We start from the raw sequence: 18,037 nt of genomic DNA on the forward strand, positions 1-18,037 counted from the left end.
CTCTGGATCTCTTCCTTTCTAGAAACTTCTATCCTTCAGTAAAGGATTCCAGGTGGGTAGGCCTTGAAGCTCCAACCCAGCTTCAACCACAACTCTCCTTCAATCTTTTTATATGTAGATCTACTGGGCACATTTCATTTGCATAAAGGTTCTGGGGTTTTATAAAAAGCTTGGAGGCCATTCTTCCAGGAGACCAGTGGCAGGTATTTTAGCATAGCAATGGAGAGATCAATGTTTTGTCCAGACGTGATTATTGCCAACATACAACTGAGCAAACAGGACACCAGGCAACTGCTTATGCAAGCACTTATCCCCTTCTACATTTGCATTTGTGGAAAACAAGTGTTGGGAATGATTTAACAGCGAGCTGTCTACAACTCTGCTTGATTCCATTCATGACAGCCTGGTTTTTCAAACTGCGAAGAAAGAGCCAGATACCATTCAAAGTGATAATGTGACATCACCCAAATGTGAGTCAGAGATGCAGAACAGAGAGGGGGATGAAAGGGATGACTACTGTCTTTGGTAAGAACCTGAAGACAGAGGATGGAAAGGCTGACCTACAAACACTCTTAGAACCTAGAGACATAAAACAGCACGTATGTAAATGACAGGGCTAGAGGAGACGGAACGTTCAGGCTCTATTGCCTGGTTCATGACCTCTCTAAGCCGGCCACTTCGGAGGTAGATTAGACCTCATGTTTCTCTCCACCCCCCACATCAGCAAGATCTTTCCAGATCTATCCCATGATTTGCTCAGATTTACACACCTCCCTCCCTCTCTCCCTCTCCCTGTCTGCAAGATCTCACCCTCAGCCCAGACCCACTGTAGTCCTTACTTATCTGCCCCTTGACCTCTTTGCCCTCAGATATATTCTTGCCCTCCCTGTGTTCTGTGTGGTAGGACAGGGGGCTGATCCCTGTCAACTCCATTGCCCGAGCTCCCGTGCAACCCACTTCCCCTTAGATTTGGCCAACAGGAGGAAGGAGTTGGATGCTGGATGGTGGGAGGAAGGGAGAAGCGCTGAATTTCTCCCTGGCTCTCTTCAGGCATGATTCTAGCCATGGTGGAGTGTCCTGCATGGTTTCAGTTTCTGCCAGAGAGCTGGCCCCTCTAGCCAAGGTCCCCGCTCTGCTGGACAGCTCCCTCTGCAGCCGCAGGGCCTGCTGACAGCCTTGACCCCTCTCTTTGTCTTTCCAGCCCTGGGGATGGTAGCAACTTCTGCCTCTTACTAATTTGGGTTGCCCCACTGTCCTCTGTTTGGCTCTGCAGCTCTTCTAACACTTTCGTAACAAGGTCTCCACATTAAATTCCCTCTATTAAATTACTTCGTGCAGGCTCTGTTTTCCTGGNTTTGTCTTTCCAGCCCTGGGGATGGTAGCAACTTCTGCCTCTTACTAATTTGGGTTGCCCCACTGTCCTCTGGCTCTGCAGCTCTTCTAACACTTTCGTAACAAGGTCTCCACATTAAATTCCCTCTATTAAATTACCTCGTGCAGGCTCTGTTTTCCTGANATTACTTCGTGCAGGCTCTGTTTTCCTGGCTTCATCCTGATAGATACACGTAGGTAACCCCATTAGCTTCTTAATGGTCTCTCCAACGGCCAAACCACCTGCCGCAGGCCACCAAAGCGATGTTGAGAATCGCAACTCGAACAGTGCCACTCCACGCCTGAGAGCATCAGCGGCTTCCCAGCCAATCGCAGTTTCTGAGCACCACAATCCAGGCCCTTCACTCACGGGCACTGGCTTCCCTTGGCACCCTGTCTCCTGCCCCTTGAAGGCATCCTGTAGCCCCACCACCCCAGACTCTTCATCAGCCCCTGGGAGATGGTGTGCTTTTCCACATTTCAGTGCCTTTAAACACTGAGCTCCTTCTTCCTGAATACTGTTCCACCTTTCTCTAGTGCCAAGCTCCCATCATCTTTTAAGACTCTACCTCCTGAGTGAAGACCTCCCTGAATTCCCTCGGGAAAAGTGTGCTGCCTTCCCACTGTGCTCCCACAGCATCTTCTAGACGGCCTCTTACAGCCTGGATTACATCGATTGCAATTATTTGTATAAGTCTACCTTCCTGAGACCATTAAGATTCTCAAGCAGCCAGCCTTATTCATCTTTCTATCTCTAGTGAGTAGGACACTTTCTGGCAGGTAGGAGGTCCTGNAGACGGCCTCTTACAGCCTGGATTACATCGATTGCAATTATTTGTATAAGTCTACCTTCCTGAGACCATTAATTTCTCAAGCAGCCAGCCTTATTCATCTTTCTATCTCTAGTGAGTACGACACTTTCTGGCAGGTAGGAGGTCCTGAGTAAATATTTGCCAAATGGATGAATGAATGAATAAATAAATGAATACAAGTTGTAAGGGAACTCAAAAAAGAAGGACTCTTCAGCACCTGAGCTGTGGGATTACAAGTCCTAAAGGTCTGTCACTGCAGGCACGTGGGCCAAAGCCTGAGTCAGGCATGCTCATTGGCGCTCATCACAAGTGTTCTGGAGGGATTCCTGCACCGGTGGGAAGGCTAAAACTGCAGCTTTTTTTTTTTCTTTTCTTAATGTATGTTATNTGAGTCAGGCATGCTCATTGGCGCTCATCACAAGTGTTCTGGAGGGATTCCTGCACCGGTGGGAAGGCTAAACTGCAGCTTTTTTTTTTTTCTTTTCTTAATGTATGTTAGTCACCATACAGTACATCATTAGTTTTTGATGTAAAGTTCCATGATTCATTGTTTGCATATAACACCCAGTGCTCCATGCAATACGTGCCCCTTAATACCCATCACTGGCCTAACCCACTTCCCCACCCCCCTCCCCTCTGAAGCCCTCAGTTTGGTCATGTTCTTCTTAACTTTGAGATTCTAGGAATTTTGGATTTTATCTCAGGTTGGTTTTGTTAAGTACTGCGTAAAGAAAGCCTGCCCAAGAAACATGAGACAGGGCCAACTTCTCTTTCCTTCATGGGAATATGCAGATTCAGATTCCTTTCCCTTAGCTCAGGAAGACCTCCTCTTGGGTGACATCTATGTTAACTGCATTCTGATAATTATCATTTCTCTACAATGTGGTGCTTAATGAGGAAGTGAAACTGACAAATGTTCAGACTAGATTTAATTCAATTATGAAACATCTTGATCCAGATTTCAAACTAAAGGAAAAAGCAACTGCTGAATTGTGAATGAAAATTTATTTGCCATGAAAGATGGGGATGGGCGGGGTGGTGGTGGTTAGGAACAGTTGTCCAGAGAATTTCGGCAATTCTTCACATTAATGGATTGACTCTTCCTACATTTGCAGCAGGGAAACTGAATTAAATCTAGGTCAAGGAAGGGGCGCCTGGGTGGCTCAGTTAGTTAAGCATCTGCTTTCAGCTCGGGTCATGATCCCAGGGTCCTGGGATTGAGCCCTGTCATGGGGCTCCCTGCTTAGCGGAGAGCCTGCTTCTCCCTCTCCCTCTGCTGCTCCCCCTGCTTGTGCTCTCTTGCTTGCTCCCTCTCGCTATCAAATGAATAAATAAAATATTTTTAAAAAAATCTAGGGCAAGGAAAATCAACTGAATACTGATTGTTGGGGGACAGGGGTCTTGTACAGAAACAGGCCTTTGGAGGGTAGGAGGCAGGGAAGGCCAAATGAGCAGCTCCCTGTTTTTCAGACGGAGGCAGCTTTCATTGAGATTTGTTCTTTGGGACTCCCAATTATCTTTTCAATATCAGGATGAAGAAAACAGCGCACAGGCAGAGTGAGGGGTCAGGAGCGAGTCAGACATGGGCATGCCTCATGGAACTCAGGCTAAGGGACGAGAGAGGTGTTCACAGTCACCCCGGGGGCCGGCCTCAGCAGCAATGAGTAATGAGAGTCAAAAACCGACCTGAGTACTAATTTAATTCTGTCTGCGGTGAGGAAGAGGAGATGGGGGCTTGGCATTTTCTTTAATCCCAAAGGCAGGAGGTTTTAGTGGAAATTGTGTGGGTACCTGCATCAGAACAACCTAAGGTTCAGCTTCTGGCTCTGCCACCTACCAGCTTTGTGACCGTGAGAGAGTTATGTGACCTCTGGAAGCCTCGGCTTCCTCCTATGTAACTGACACCTACCTCCCCGGTGTGATTACTGAACAAGACAGGCCGAAACCACATTCTAGGCTGTCCGTCGCTCACAGCCTAGGCTCAGTAGAGTCGACCTGCTTTTTCCCCAGCTAAGTTCCCTTAGACTCAGTGCACGTGGCTAGTGGCCTGGTACTAGAACATAAAGAAAGGAAATGAAGGGAGGCCTGGACTTGAGATCTGATCACTGGGGTTTCTACCAGTTTCTCCCAGCATGGCTCCTTTTTAAGACACACCAGATAGAAGCAGAGTGCTGAGGTCAAGCTCTCCAGAAGGAAACGAAGGAGGAAGAGATTTTCTAAGTGCCTGCTCTGGGCCTAATGCTTGCTCAGTACGGTGCCTTGATTACGAAGCTTGGTAAACTTGTTTCCAGCCAGAGTAGTGACTTCACAGGGCAATGCCACCGCTTACTGCTGCGCAATGAAAGCCAGGGAGAGGAGGATAGAGATGGGAATGAGGCCCCTGGGGTGCCTGGCTTGGCAGCTGAGAAAGTGGAAGCAAGAGGATGAGGTAGATACTAGACATAATAAACATAGGGGCAAGTGAACATGAAGACAGATGCGTAATTCTAAGGTCCACTCCTGCACTCTTCTTCACAGCACAAGGACCCTACGGAAACATTCACCTGATGCTGGAATGCTCCTAGGGCCAGGGACCTCACTACTCTCTGAGAGCTCTCCTATCCTCTGAAACTCAGCTCAGATGGTTTCAAATTTCTGATATTGAGCCCAGATTCACCCTCTCTTGTTACAAAACTTAAGCCTTTCTTGTAATCCTGGGATATCCTACAAAATAACTGGAGGCAACTAATACACACCATTCCTCAATCTTTACACCGTAGGGGTCTATGAAAGCAACCGCTCATCCTCACAGAAAATGCTCTCACATTGCTTCCTAAGTCTGATAAAAGCCCTGAGATGTTGGTAGGGCTGGTGGTCATTTCCACTTTGCAGAACAGAAAAATGAGTCTCAGAAACTCGAAGTGATTGGCAAAGATCACACCCAAAGTGAGGAAAGAATCTCAGGGGGAGTCTGATCATTCCTTTCAATTTCTGAACCCATGTTTCATCCAAAACAATGAATGTTGATGCTAGCTTATCAATTTGACAACCTGCGTGACTCTCCTATTTACCACTACGCCAAACTTTGAAGTCTCTGTTTTGAAGGCCAAAAGAAAGTTCTGCTAGAATCCACTGACTGGTTATTACTGATTATTAGAAAATCTTTTATGTTTAGTACAACTACATAAAATGGTTTTAAACTGGACAATCATAGGGTGAAGGATTCTTTTTCAGCCATAAGCATATTACACGAGGTGGGAAGGAGGGGAGGGGAGAAGACAAGGGCTGGGTATTTCTCATGTGACAGTGACATGAGGCATGCTAAGGTTTAGGTCTGTGTCATTGAAACAGTTGACCATGAAGGTTAAGTCTCAACCAAGTTCAGTGTTGTGGGCATAACAAGGTCTCAAAGAGGCACTTCTGCAACCTGTGAATGCACCATTCCACTTCAGGTCCCCCTGAAGAACCAGAACCATGTTTAAAGGCTAAAAGAGTGCAAAAAGCACTAAATAATGGATGTGGTAATGGGCTGCTTAGCAGACACATTCCTCCCCACTTAGGAATGGGCATTCCTGACAGCCCCAGAGAGGCCAGGATGTTTATCGAAAGAACACGAGCAGCATTATCAGCTGGCAGAAAGGAAGACTACCTGATGTTCCCTGTTTCTTCGAGAAGGAAACTAATGATAAATTCATCATTTCTGAATGCTAAATAGAGGCAGTGGGGACTCAGGAGCCCAAAGGACTTCAATGATATGCCCGGAAGGTACTTTGCCTACCCACGTCCTGTTCATCCTTCAAGGCTCTGCCTAAGTGATAGCTCCTTCCTCCCCGTCTCTGTAGCCAGCTAACACTCCCTATCAGCCAGCATCTGTGCTATTGGAGTTCAGAGACCCCGGTATTTAAAAAAAAAAAAAAAAAAAAAAAGCCTGCATGCAAATCTTTGACTAGGAAGAGAGGAAATGTATATTTTTGGGAGTGAGTGGGATTAATTCTTCTCTTGGTTCCAAGTCCTAGGAAAGGGTGGAGGGGAGCATAACATGTCCCTAAGAGCGAATCTGCTAGAAGAGACCATTATAGGTCTGGATTAAAACAAGCCAACAAAGGCATCCTAACATGTTATTTGTGAAAGGGGAACAAGAAAGGTACAGTGTAGCACCCCAAGGTTACAGGGTCTGGTGGGGTAAAGGAGGGCATGGATGCATGAAGGTGGGGGAGGAGAGTAAAGAGATCAAATCAGCTTACTCTCTGGACCTGCAGCCAGCTCAGCAAGACAAAACTGTGCTCCCATAAGTTGAAGCACTGAGGTGGGTAAATGACCCATAAGAAATGTGATGACTTCTAAGTTCTGTGCCAAACTCTAGAATCCAATACACCCAATGTGACACTTCGGTGAGGATATCTCTGACCGTGGGAGGTGACAACGAGCCGGGGACTAGCTCTATGACAGGGGTTTTGGAGCTACATTCGAGGATCCCACTGGATTCAAGGCCCACAAAAATTTACATGGCACACGTGTGAGGTTTTCTGTTTTGGGGAAAGATTATACCATCAAAAGCTCAAAGAGACCCCAAATCCCCAGAGGAGTTACTTTAGAGAGAATGAGGATTAAAAGTGATTCCTGTCCTCAAGGAGCTCACAGAAACGTAGGAGAAACAAATAGANTTACTTTAGAGAGAGTGAGCATTAAAAGTGATTCCTGTCCTCAAGGAGCTCACAGAAAAGTAGGAGAAACAAATAGGACAGCTCACACTGTTGAATCCCTACTCTGCACCAAGCCCCCTGCTGATTCACATCCTTCCGCTCATTTAGTCTTTAACACAAACACTCTAAGCCAGGTAGCATCATTAACCCCAAAGCCAAGGCCTTTAAGAAAATTAGTCAATGGCTCATATGGATTCGTTAAGAGAAACTAACAATGCATTGTGATCATTGCAAAGAGGAGCACAGAGGTCTCCTGGTGGGGGGGGGGGTGATTACTCGAGTAAAGAAGGCTTCCCAGAGGAGGTGTGCAATTACGAAATCCCCTGCTCGGTGAGAATTGTTTGCTGGTGCATTGCTTATAATGGCACCACACGGAAATGTTCTCATTTAATCTAATCCATATCTCCTGTTAAGGGTTTTACATGAATATCTCCTTTAACCCTCCAAACAAAAGCTACTAGGCAGGCATTACTTTCTCTTTACAGATAATGACATTGTGGTTTAGAGATGAAAAAAGATACTCAAGGACCCTTGGTAGGTGGCCGGGATGAGAGCATACGTAGCCAGGTGTGATCAGGCCATTTCTTCTGGGGCTGATTTTGGTTTTCCCCAGTGACTGCCTCACGCTGAGTCTCTTATTGGGCTCTGGGCAAACCTGCACCCATGGAAGAAGAAACTTCTTGTGGGAAACTTGTGGAAGGCCCCGGATGGCCTGGAAGTTGCTTAATATGCACTAATTTGATTGTCTTTGGTCTACCTGTCTTTCTGGCTAAGGAGCAGGTGGTGAAGGAGCAAACAGCAAGATCACAGCAGGGATTTTCAGAGCACAGAGGCATCCTAGGGAACAGGCACTCATCAGAGAGGCAAGTCTATAGGGGCAAGCCTGGAGGACAGGAAGATCCCAGAACAGTGAGAGATGTGGGATATTTAAAGTACCTCTGGAAGGTTTAGGCAAGTGGGATCAAGTTTCCAATGCATATGTTATTTTCTCCTCAAAATCGCTTAGTAAGTTGGGTTCAGTTTCTCTTTTTGGTGGATAAGAACAATGAGGCACAGAGAAACAAGGGAACTTATGAGAAGTCCCACAGGTCGTAAGAACAGGAGTTGAGATTCCAAATGCAAGCATCTGCCTCACCCTTGGAGCTGGTGCTTTTGACCTGCTACCTCCCTTTGGCTTTTAAAAATGTTGAAACTGTTCATGGAAAAGCCAGCATCACCCCAGATGCTTCTAGGACTCTGTGGAAACAGAGGGCTGGAAGCTACTGCAGGCCATTCAGGCAGCCCAAATAGTTCCCAAGCAAAACCTTGGCATTTTTATTTACTGCCTATTTCACAGTCAGAAAAACACGGAATTCCCTTTGAAAGAAAGTACTGGGGATTTTCATTAATTCCTTCTAAATGGCAGAGACATTTGTATGTTTATGAAACATTCCCAGCATGGCTGTATGTCATGCCCAGCTTCCACATGCCAGGCCCTGGGCTTAGTTTTTGGTAGTTCAGGGACCTGAGGAAGCTCCTAGAAGTAATGGGCAAGGAGAAGAGTTTTGACACCGTGTGCTAAGTGCTGTTAAAATAGAGGAATGATAAGGAGTGGAACACAGAGGGAAGGGTGATCTGCTGACACTGGGTGGAGCAGAAGACCAGTAAGTCTCCCTGAGCCCCCAGAGCCTGAAGCTAAGCTGGGATGTCAGGGGAAGATGAGGCTCCTTCAGGAGGATGCAGAGTTCAGAAGAGCTGGACCAGGGGGAGGTAGACCAGAGGTACGGGCTGAGGCTGGCATTTGAGTGGTGTGTATGTCAGGCTAAGGAGCTTGGATTTTTTTTTTTTTAAGGTACTAAGCATGGAGATGGTGTGGCCAGACTGGTTAATAAATTCACAAAAACCAAGGCAGCAAATGGAGCATGTTTCCTCACGTATCTAAACCTGTTAGGGGCAAGTGAGGCAATTTAGGCACAAATTGAATTGTAGGGAGCTGTGTGATGGGAGCTNAGCTGTGTGATGGGAGCCGAACCAACAGAAATACGAAAAACAGACCAGTGCCTCAGTGACAAGGAGGCTTGACAAATGCAAAGGCCCCAGGGAGAAAAACAGCTTTTTCTCCAAGCGGCACTGTGGTGCATGTTCTCTACTACGCGGTAGGCTCAAGGTTTGGAGAAGGGCCCTGCATTTGGATATGCCTTTCAACGAAATCTAACATACATTGGCTTCCGGAAGCAGTATTTAGGTGAAGTATGGAAGTTGCAAGATAGTGGGTAAGGAACGGATGCTGACAGGAACAAATTTCACCAGGTAAAAGGGGAGCAGGGGAGGGTAGGAACGAACAAGACAGACTTTCAATTTGAGAGGATAGCAGCTCAGGTTTGGAAGGAACAACAGAGCTCCTCTTTCCCCTCTACCCACTCCACATTTGAATCCCCCATAGTTTTTCTGACAGGTGGTCTTCTAGCCTCTGCTTGTGCAGCTCCAGAGATGGGAAGCTCACTCCCCAACGTGCCAGCTGTTCTATCCTTAACAGCTCCGACCCACCATTCAGGAAGGTTGCATTCCCTCCCTCTGGGCTGAAAGTGGCTTTCTTGTAGGCCCCTCATTGGTCTCAGTTCCATGAGCCAGCCAACACAAAACAGTGTACTTCCTCTTCCACCCAGTGGCCCTTGGCACTCCCATCTCCATATTTATGGTTTCTTTTCTCCAGGCCAAGCATTTCCAGGTCCTTCCGTGGCTCCAAGAATGGGAATTCAAACTGCCCAATCGATCTAACCTTGAAACATGTGGGGGTGCCTTTGTGTCTCTCACAGGGTGGGGTCCAGGACCAATAACAATGTCCCAGATAGCATCATTCGGCCTCACAACAGTCCTATCAGGCTCAGAGCTGGAATTTCTAAGGGTCTGTCTTCACAACCTGTGCTCTTTCTCCCCATTATTAAGCTGAGATCAACAGTGACTAAATACCCTAGTTCTTTTTACATGGGCCGTAGCCAAGCCATATGTCCCCCTGAGCAAAAGTTCTCCAGTTCTTCTGAGTTATGGACGGAGGCTGCCTTCTGAGTGCCAACTGAAGGTCCTAAATATGGGCCTGGCCTAGCAGTGGCATGGGGCAGTGTCTCAGAGTTCGAGATTTCCCATTTCCAGGAGTCCCTCCAGCTGATGGGGTCTAGGGAATTCTTTGCAAGCCCACTACACATGGCCTTTTTCATAGTGGTCTGTCCACTGGCTGGACCCTCATACACTCCAAAGGCCCTGGCCAGCTCTAGACTGTCCCTCTGAGACCTATCAACCACTTTCAAATTGGATGGGCAACCTTCTTCCCAGGATCGAGACACTGCCCACTATTTGACCAGGTATAATGAAGTCTTTGGCTGGAGACTTTTGCCATCGCACACGTGAGACCTTGAGGCCCTCAGACATAGCGGCTTGCACAATTCAGCTCACTGCCACTCATGGGACCAGACCTTGGTCCAGACTGGCACCCCTTCCTTTAGCCCCACCATTTCTGCCATATGCCTCCTTCCCTCCGACTCACTGAGGAGTTCTTGGCAGGTAGACCCCCGGCAAAGCCCTACCAGTTGTGACACTTATCCAGAAAAGGGGTTCCTTTCCTCAGGTGGTAGACACCGTTTCATGAGAATGCAGGGTACGGGAACCTGGCAGAAGAGAGAGGGTATACTTACACTTACAGGTTGACTTTTTGGCACGTCATAAACACCTTCTTTCTTTTGGCTGGTGGGAACCTGTGGAAAGATCAAATTCAACACAGTCAAAACACTTTGATATTCCACTTTCAAAGAACAAAGCAACCATAGTTCAACTCCAAGCTGGCTGAGTTGGGGAGGAGAACAGCCCCTGAGGCCCGAGGGTCCCAAATCAAAGGGGCTGCTAGGACTGTAGGGACAGCATGCTGGGCTCCTTCCCTGGGGACAGCTGGATGACGGGGAGAGCGTGAATCACTTCATAAAAGTTTGCAGGGGGTCTCTGCCCCTGGGGTCCTCACAGAATCACAGAACAGGAAGCTGCAGAGACCTCAGGGGTCATGTCGTGGAAAAAAGTATACTTGTTTCACCAAAGACAGAAATGTGACCCCGAAAGGGGCTTGGACTTGTCCAAAGTGATTAAAATCAGTTTGCGGCTGAGCTTAAGCTGCTCGGTGCAGACTGAGATCCAGGTTATTTAAAATACGGCAAATATCAAGCTCTCAGTATCAAGATTGGCTTCTGCTGGGATCATAGACAAGCCATACGACAGTCACCAGAAGTTTTTTCCCAAGAAAAGGGGCCATCAATGGCATGGAAAGTGTAAAACAAGAATCCAGAAAATCTCTATCGTTTTTTAATATGTATCTGTATTTTCTTCCCTCCCTCCCTCCCTCCTCTGACTCATCCATCTGGTCTTAGCGGGCCACTTGGTAACTACATCCCCCTGAGCAGGACACTTAGATCCTCTGAACTTCGTTATTATAAAATGGGTGCTATGGGCTCTGCCTCTCATTTGGGTTATTATGGGGATCAAATGAGAAAAGAGGTGATAAATAAAAACTATTAGGAGCTATACTAATACTGTAAAGTATTAGAATGATAGCTTCTTTTACCATTGATACATTATATAAGTCTAAGAACGTTTTCTGTAATACTAACAACAGTGGATATGTTGAATACTTTTTTTTTTTTAAAGATTTTATTTATTTATGTGACAGAGAGACACAGCGAGAGAGGGAACACAGCAGGGGGAGTGGGAGAGGAAGAAGCAGGCTCCCAGCGGAAGAGCCCAATGTGGGACTCAATCCCGGAACACCGGGATCACGCCCTTAGCTGAAGGCAGACGCTTAACGACTGCGCTACCCAGGCGCCCCACGTTGAATACTTATCTAATGAGTCAATCAAAGGCTTTACACTGAAGCATTCTGGCTTGAAAGCAAGCCCTTGTGCTTCCCAGCATCCAGCACAGCGCAGCTCACACCTCCATCGGACGCCACAGCCTGTAGTGATTTCCCAACTGTCTGCTAATCTGTGTTCCTTCTCATCAGATTGGGAGCTCCTTAAGAGCAAGCATGGTGCCTGCAGCTCAGCAGGCATTTGGTAAATGTCTTCTGGGTAAATGTGTCGTCAGAAATGTGGACAACAGTGAAGAAACAGAAAAAGTATCTTTTTGGCTTGGACCAGCTAACTCTACTATTGACGAGGAGAAGGAGGAATTTCGGCTCCTTCCTCGAGTCCCCTGTGCTGGTTCCACTCTCATCAGCTTAATTTAAAATCCTTATAATAATCCTTAAAACCTGATATTACAATCTTAGCTTTACACAGAAGAAAGTGAGGCTCAGAGATGTTAGGGAAACTCTTCCAAAGCTTCCAAGTGATGAGATTCAAACCCAGCTCTTCCTGGCTACCAGACAAGACATTTCTTACTAACACCAGGAACTCACATCCACAGGGTGCTTTCTGCGTGCCAGGCAGTTCTGAACATTTGTGTTTACATGCATTCTCATGTAATGCTTGGGAGCCATCGGGTAAGGATGACAACTGTCACCGTGTTGCACAGCTGGAAAAGGAAGCCCGGAAGGGGTCCTACAGGTGAGCAGGGCTGCCAGAGGTGGAGTCCTGGCACTTTGCCTTTTAACTACACTATACGGACAGCTGCATCTCACCCCGTCCCACCGTCCCCGTGGCTGTTCTGATTGCATCTTTTTCCTGGACATCACATTTGTGCACATTCTTGCAGGAAACAGGACTATGAGGGAGCATGGAGATACAGAAGATGCACTTTCTGAGCTGCTCTTGCAAACCTCAGCTCGCAGGTAGCCAGTGAAGAACATAATTTCTTTGCTCCTGATAACCGGCCTCCATCTAAAAGGAATCCTCTAAGAATGCCTACCGAGTCCTTGTTAACAAGGGCCAATAAATTACCAGCCCACACTTGTATTTTTACTAGCTCACCCTTTCCTGAGCAAAATGAACAGCATTTCTGTTCCCCGTAATTCACGGCTCACTATGGGCACTTAGCAAGTTGAACCGCGGCTGACTCTCAATTATCCCTGCAAATGGAGGAGAAGCGGCAGGATGGATAAACCCAAACTGTGCATAATTGAAAAAGCTTTGCTGCTTGGCTCTCCCATGGGTGACATATCAATCTGCCTATTTGTCCTTTAAGATTTATGTCGGCTGGGATGTCTTCTTGGGAGCCTTGCCTGGCTCTCTACCTGGCTGGAGCCTTCCCCTAAACCCTTTGTAACCTCTGGTACAGCCCTCCCACTAAAAAATCAAAGTGGCTAAGAACCTATTATGTATCGTGCTCTGTGCTTTGCCCAGGACAATGATGGCGAACAAGCTGGGTATGGCCCCCGATGGAATGGAGCATCTTGTCTACTGGGGGGTGGTGGGAAAGAACTTGGGCTACTCATGTGAGCGTAAAGTGTGCTTTATCTTATGCAGGAGCTGTCAAACCACACAGCAGCTGTAAGCTAGGGCAGGGCAGATAGTTCACTAGCCTGTTTCCCCACCGGTAAATACCGGTTACGCAGGCCATGTTTAAGCATCAAACATTTACCACGTGTGAGGTAAGGGATGGCAGAATACCTTAGGGACGAAGACCAGAGAGACCACGGTCCAGGTTCTCCTCCCTGCCTGGCCGGTCCATTCTGCCTGTAGGCCATTTCATAACATGACATTGTATTGCGAGTGAGAACAGTTCTGAACCGAAAGGAAGCGGGAGATCTGGTTCCTAATCCCAGCCCTGCCACAGGCTGTGTGACCTCAGAGGGTCCCTTTCCTCTCTGAATCTCAGTCTTCTCATCTAGCTTTTGGAGGCATTCAAGGGGGCACCCAGAAACTTCTGGAGGGTTGGGACCACGCCACGGTCTACCCCATCTCCATGTGCCCGGCACACGCTAGGTGCTCCATACAGAAATGTGTTTTGAACGAGGGAGTTAACAAATGTGGAATTACCGTCAAAGCTGTACGTTAACCACCATAGGTACAGAAGACACAAGACCTTCAGCTCAGTAACACCCTAAGAGTGTTAGAGAGGCAGTTTAAGGGTTGAGCGACATAGGAGCGGAGACTTATCATTTTAAAATAACAATACTTGACACACCATGGGCGATTAAAAATGATTTTCAAACCAAAGAACGTGAAAAATGCCCGCGTGGAGGCTGCAGTCTTGCTGGTGCAGGAAGCTTGTTAACGCGCTACAGAACACCGGGCTTGGAAGCGGAGGCTCTGGCCTTGGGCCCAGCACTTGAATCAGAGGACTTGATACTCTTACGGTTTAAAACGATAGTCATCATAGCTCTTCTCATCTCCCTGCGTTACTGCAAGGGCCAACATTAAGCGAGGTGTAAAAACCCTTGCACCGCAAGGTTCTGCATTGTTTTAAAAAAGATGACGGATAACTTTTTCTGATGCACGCAGAAAGAGAGACAATCAATATTATTAATCCGGTTTGGAAAATGAGACTTCTGATCCTCAAAGAGAGGATACATTTACTCTAGAGTCTCCCTCTCCTGTGCGGGAGTTATAAATGGCAAAGTCAAGCGAGGCTGCAACTCTCCGCGAGGCTCCGACAGGAGGCGGCGAGCCAGTCACGTTCTACGTCACTTAATCACCATCATAAGACATCTTGAACAGCACTGGATACTGATGACAGTCTTAGGAAGTAAAGGGAACGAACGTTTACACAGAACCTACTACGTACCAAGCGCTTTACACCTCACATCACTTCTAGGAGCAGATGGCATAGCATCCCTCATGTTACAGCCTAGGAGACTGGGATACACAAGTTATGTACTTCATCCAAGGCCACAAAACAGCTAAAGGATTAGGCCCCAGGTCTGTCTGCCTCAGTCTGGGAAAACAGGGAAGGGATGAAAATCTGAGCCCACCCTGGACCAAGCTGAAGAACAGGACACACGGATCTACTCAGGAGGAACAGCGATGCAACACTCCTAGGCTCTTAAAACACAAAGAGGAGCCAGGCCCCTAATCGAAGCTCCTTAAAAGCCCAGCCTTATCTTCAGGCCCAAGAGCTTATCTCTCGTTAAGCAAATGGAGGCCCAGCTGACTGGCAAAGCAGCAGAGGAGAACAGAGGGTGATAAAATATTCATTTCCTTAAATGGTACCTGCCTGCTAATGATGGACAGACGGGGAGATCCAGAGGTCAGAACTGTTAGAACGAGTGTGATTTTTAGATAGTGACTTGAAACCTACACAGAATCTAATCAGGAAACGCTGCATCCGGATATTCTGGGATAGGCTGGTGATGGGTATTAAGGAGGGCACGTATTGCATGGTGCACTGGGTGTTATACGCAAATAATGAATCATGGAACTTTACAACAAAAACTAATGATGTACTGTATGGTGACTAAAATAATTAAAAATTATTATAAAAAATATTCTGAGCGGAGAAGAACCTTGGTATTTATTTATTTTCTGAGGTCAGAGAGACCTGGCTGTAAGTGAGGCTGCCACCTCTTGCAGCTCTGGGACCTTGGGCAAGATACCTTCTCTGTGTGAGCCCCACTGTTCTGTCTGGAAGGTGGGAATGACGGACGGTTCAAACCACACAGTCTTGTTGTGAGAGAGAAGATATTGCAAACCCCATTCACAGAGCCGGCCCACAGTCAGCACTCAATAAATGTTAAACAGCCACTATATATGTGTGTGAGTGCGGGCACACATGCACACACGCCGCTTCTAAGAGTCTTGTTGCCCTGTAAAGCAAGCCAACATGTTTCTCTAAAGAGTCACTGTCCTGTGATGAGCCACGACTTGCAAATGCTGTAAAGGGCCTAAGAGACTCTTCAGTCTTAGCAGCTCGTTTCACAGATGAGTACACTGAGGCTCGGCGAAGGAAAGGACATCGACAAGCTGGATGAATGGCTGAGCTGGTACCTGGACAAGAACCCTGCCTCCACACACCGTGTGACCCGGGATAGAGTCTCTTCCGTATAGCCTTCACACGCTCTTGCTTCATTCTCATGCCGAGTGTGAATTACGGAGAAATTACTCCCCTACCTTATTATTGGGGAACCAGAGTTTCAGAGAGGGCAAGTGTCTTGCCCACTACCGCTCAGCCAGAGGTAGGTGGTGATGCGGCCAGAACCGGAGCCCAGTTCTCTGCTAGCCTGAACCAGTTCTTCCCGCACACAGGATGCCCCACACCCCCAGCAGGCCCCCACAGGGCACAGTGGGAGCCCCGCCAACTACGGCTCAGTCGGAATTCAGAAACCTTGCACTGAAAAGACTAATTTTGTCTTAAAAGGTGTTTTTTTCTTCAGAGGATGACCGGTTAATGGCTCCTTTGGCCTCATATTCAGACACCACAAGATTGTAGTAATTTAAAATCTGACACTGAGAACAAATACGCAAGTTTTCTGTGTAAGGATGGAAACTTTGTAAACGATGATTTTAAACAAAACTTCAGCGCACAGCCTCCCACTTGCAACCAATCCAGACAGATCCAGTGGATGGAAATATTTCGATTATTACTCCACGGGACTGGCTTAAACTGAGTTGTTGATAGAGCTGATGTGATCCTGCGGTCATTTAGAATTCTGTGCATTTGACAGAAACTGAAAATCTGTTTTACTTTTATTATACGAGTAATGCATGCCCAAGGCAGAAAAGCAGACCGCACAACTGAGTAAATTAAGAAAATTAAAATCACTTATTAAATGCATTAAATTTTTCCTTCTTCCATAATGTTTATATTTCAAATTAAGGCTAAAATTCTAATTAGTGAAAAATTGGATGTTGTCATATTTGTTTGATGTGTTGCTATGGTGCAATTTCTCAGACTCTTTGATGGAAAAGCATGGGGGAGGATGTGTGAGTTTTACCTTCACTCACACTGGATCTGATCGCAGCTCTAAATAGCTATACAGCCCCCGGGAAGCTACTCAACGTCTCTGAGTCTCAGTTTCCCCTTGTAAAAGAGGGATTAAATACCTCCTTTATAGCATGTTTGTCAGAATTAAATGAATCACAAAGTGTATGCAGTGCTCTTCACATGAGCAGACATTTAAGAATATTAGTTTACCTTCCCTTTAGGAGGGGTAAAACCTTGAGCTGTACTTTCTTTTATTCAGTTAATATTCCCAGTGCTGTTTTGCAATAGCGTTTTTGAATTTGTCCTTGATTTTCAGGAGTGCAGTTGGATTTTTAAAGAAATCTGATGAGCACCTTCTTTTGAGAAATGAAGGACCCTGCTTTATCAGGGACAACCACCCCCCAATGGATTACTTTATTCCAATAGAATGTTTGATTCTTGAGTCCATTGAAAACAGTTAGGATCCATTAACAGTTAAAAAAACCGCACTCAAGGGGCCTTTGAACATTTCCACAACAAGGCTTTGAAACTATCCGTCAACGGGTAAAAGTCAACTCAGAGGAAGGTATCTGACCAAACCTGGATGACCTGGAGCTCGCGGAGTGACCCTGTGAGGAGAGCGCCCCAGGTTCTGCAGACCCGTCCACGCAAAGGGAGGAGGAGTGGGGCAATGGAAAGAGAGAGAAGCGATTTTATACCTGATAAATGTTTTCTTCTGTTTCAGGATCACGGATTGGCTCGTGTCCAGCCTCAAACACAATGTACTATTATGGAGCGGCCAGAGAGGAAAGGTCAGAGGGGAAGAAAAGAGAGGGAAAAAAGGCATTTGGAATTCAGGATACAAATCACAGTGAGCATTAAAGAAACAGCTGCAACAGAAAACACCTTCAAGGGACACGTGGATCACTGAAATGCTGCACGTGCCTTGCACGCTCCTGCCTTTTCTAAGGAAAATGGCAAGGGTCTGAGGGCTGGCTGTACAGCAGCAAAGGCGTGGGACCCCTGCATATCTTTCTGGAGATGCAACCTCTTCATTCGATGGCATTTAGTCTCAGTAATGTCTGTGTGTGCCGCACGGCTGAGTGCGAACGACACCTCCTGGGAACATCTAGGGGCCCAACTTCATAATCTGGGTTACAGCAATTGCCCCCCTTTGCTTCCCTCAAGCCCAATGTCCTAACTCAGCCCTGAAGTGCTTACAAACCTCAAATCTCCCCATCATAAATATCACCTGATTTGACATTCTTAGTTTTAAATATTGAAAATCTGTGTTTTGTTTTTTTTTTTTTCCTGTGCATGTTTACTGTAAAGGACTGGGCCATTTAACAGGGCACGAGTCTTCATTCTCCGTGAATC

General features: G+C 46.7%; 1 protein-coding gene across 12 annotated transcripts in view; it reads right to left on the bottom strand.

Annotated features, from left to right (window-relative positions):
* The window catches only part of DAB1 (DAB adaptor protein 1), a 1,110,909-nt gene that overhangs the window by 46,308 nt on the left and 1,046,564 nt on the right, over positions 1–18,037 (bottom strand). For 10 of the 12 annotated variants that reach the window (XM_034653311.1, XM_034653282.1, XM_034653279.1 and 7 more), the window contains 2 exons: positions 17,380–17,445; positions 10,534–10,593 (listed from right to left, as the gene is read on the bottom strand). In XM_034653311.1, coding sequence (XP_034509202.1) covers positions 10,534–10,593; positions 17,380–17,445 — 126 coding nt within the window. The remainder of the gene's footprint in view (positions 1–10,533; positions 10,594–17,379; positions 17,446–18,037) is intronic. The other 2 variants (XM_034653315.1, XM_034653319.1) reach the window with 1 other exon arrangement.

The sequence above is a fragment of the Ailuropoda melanoleuca genome, chromosome 2 (genome assembly GCF_002007445.2).
Source record: "Ailuropoda melanoleuca isolate Jingjing chromosome 2, ASM200744v2, whole genome shotgun sequence".
In the NCBI taxonomy this organism is placed as follows: domain Eukaryota; kingdom Metazoa; phylum Chordata; class Mammalia; order Carnivora; family Ursidae; genus Ailuropoda; species Ailuropoda melanoleuca.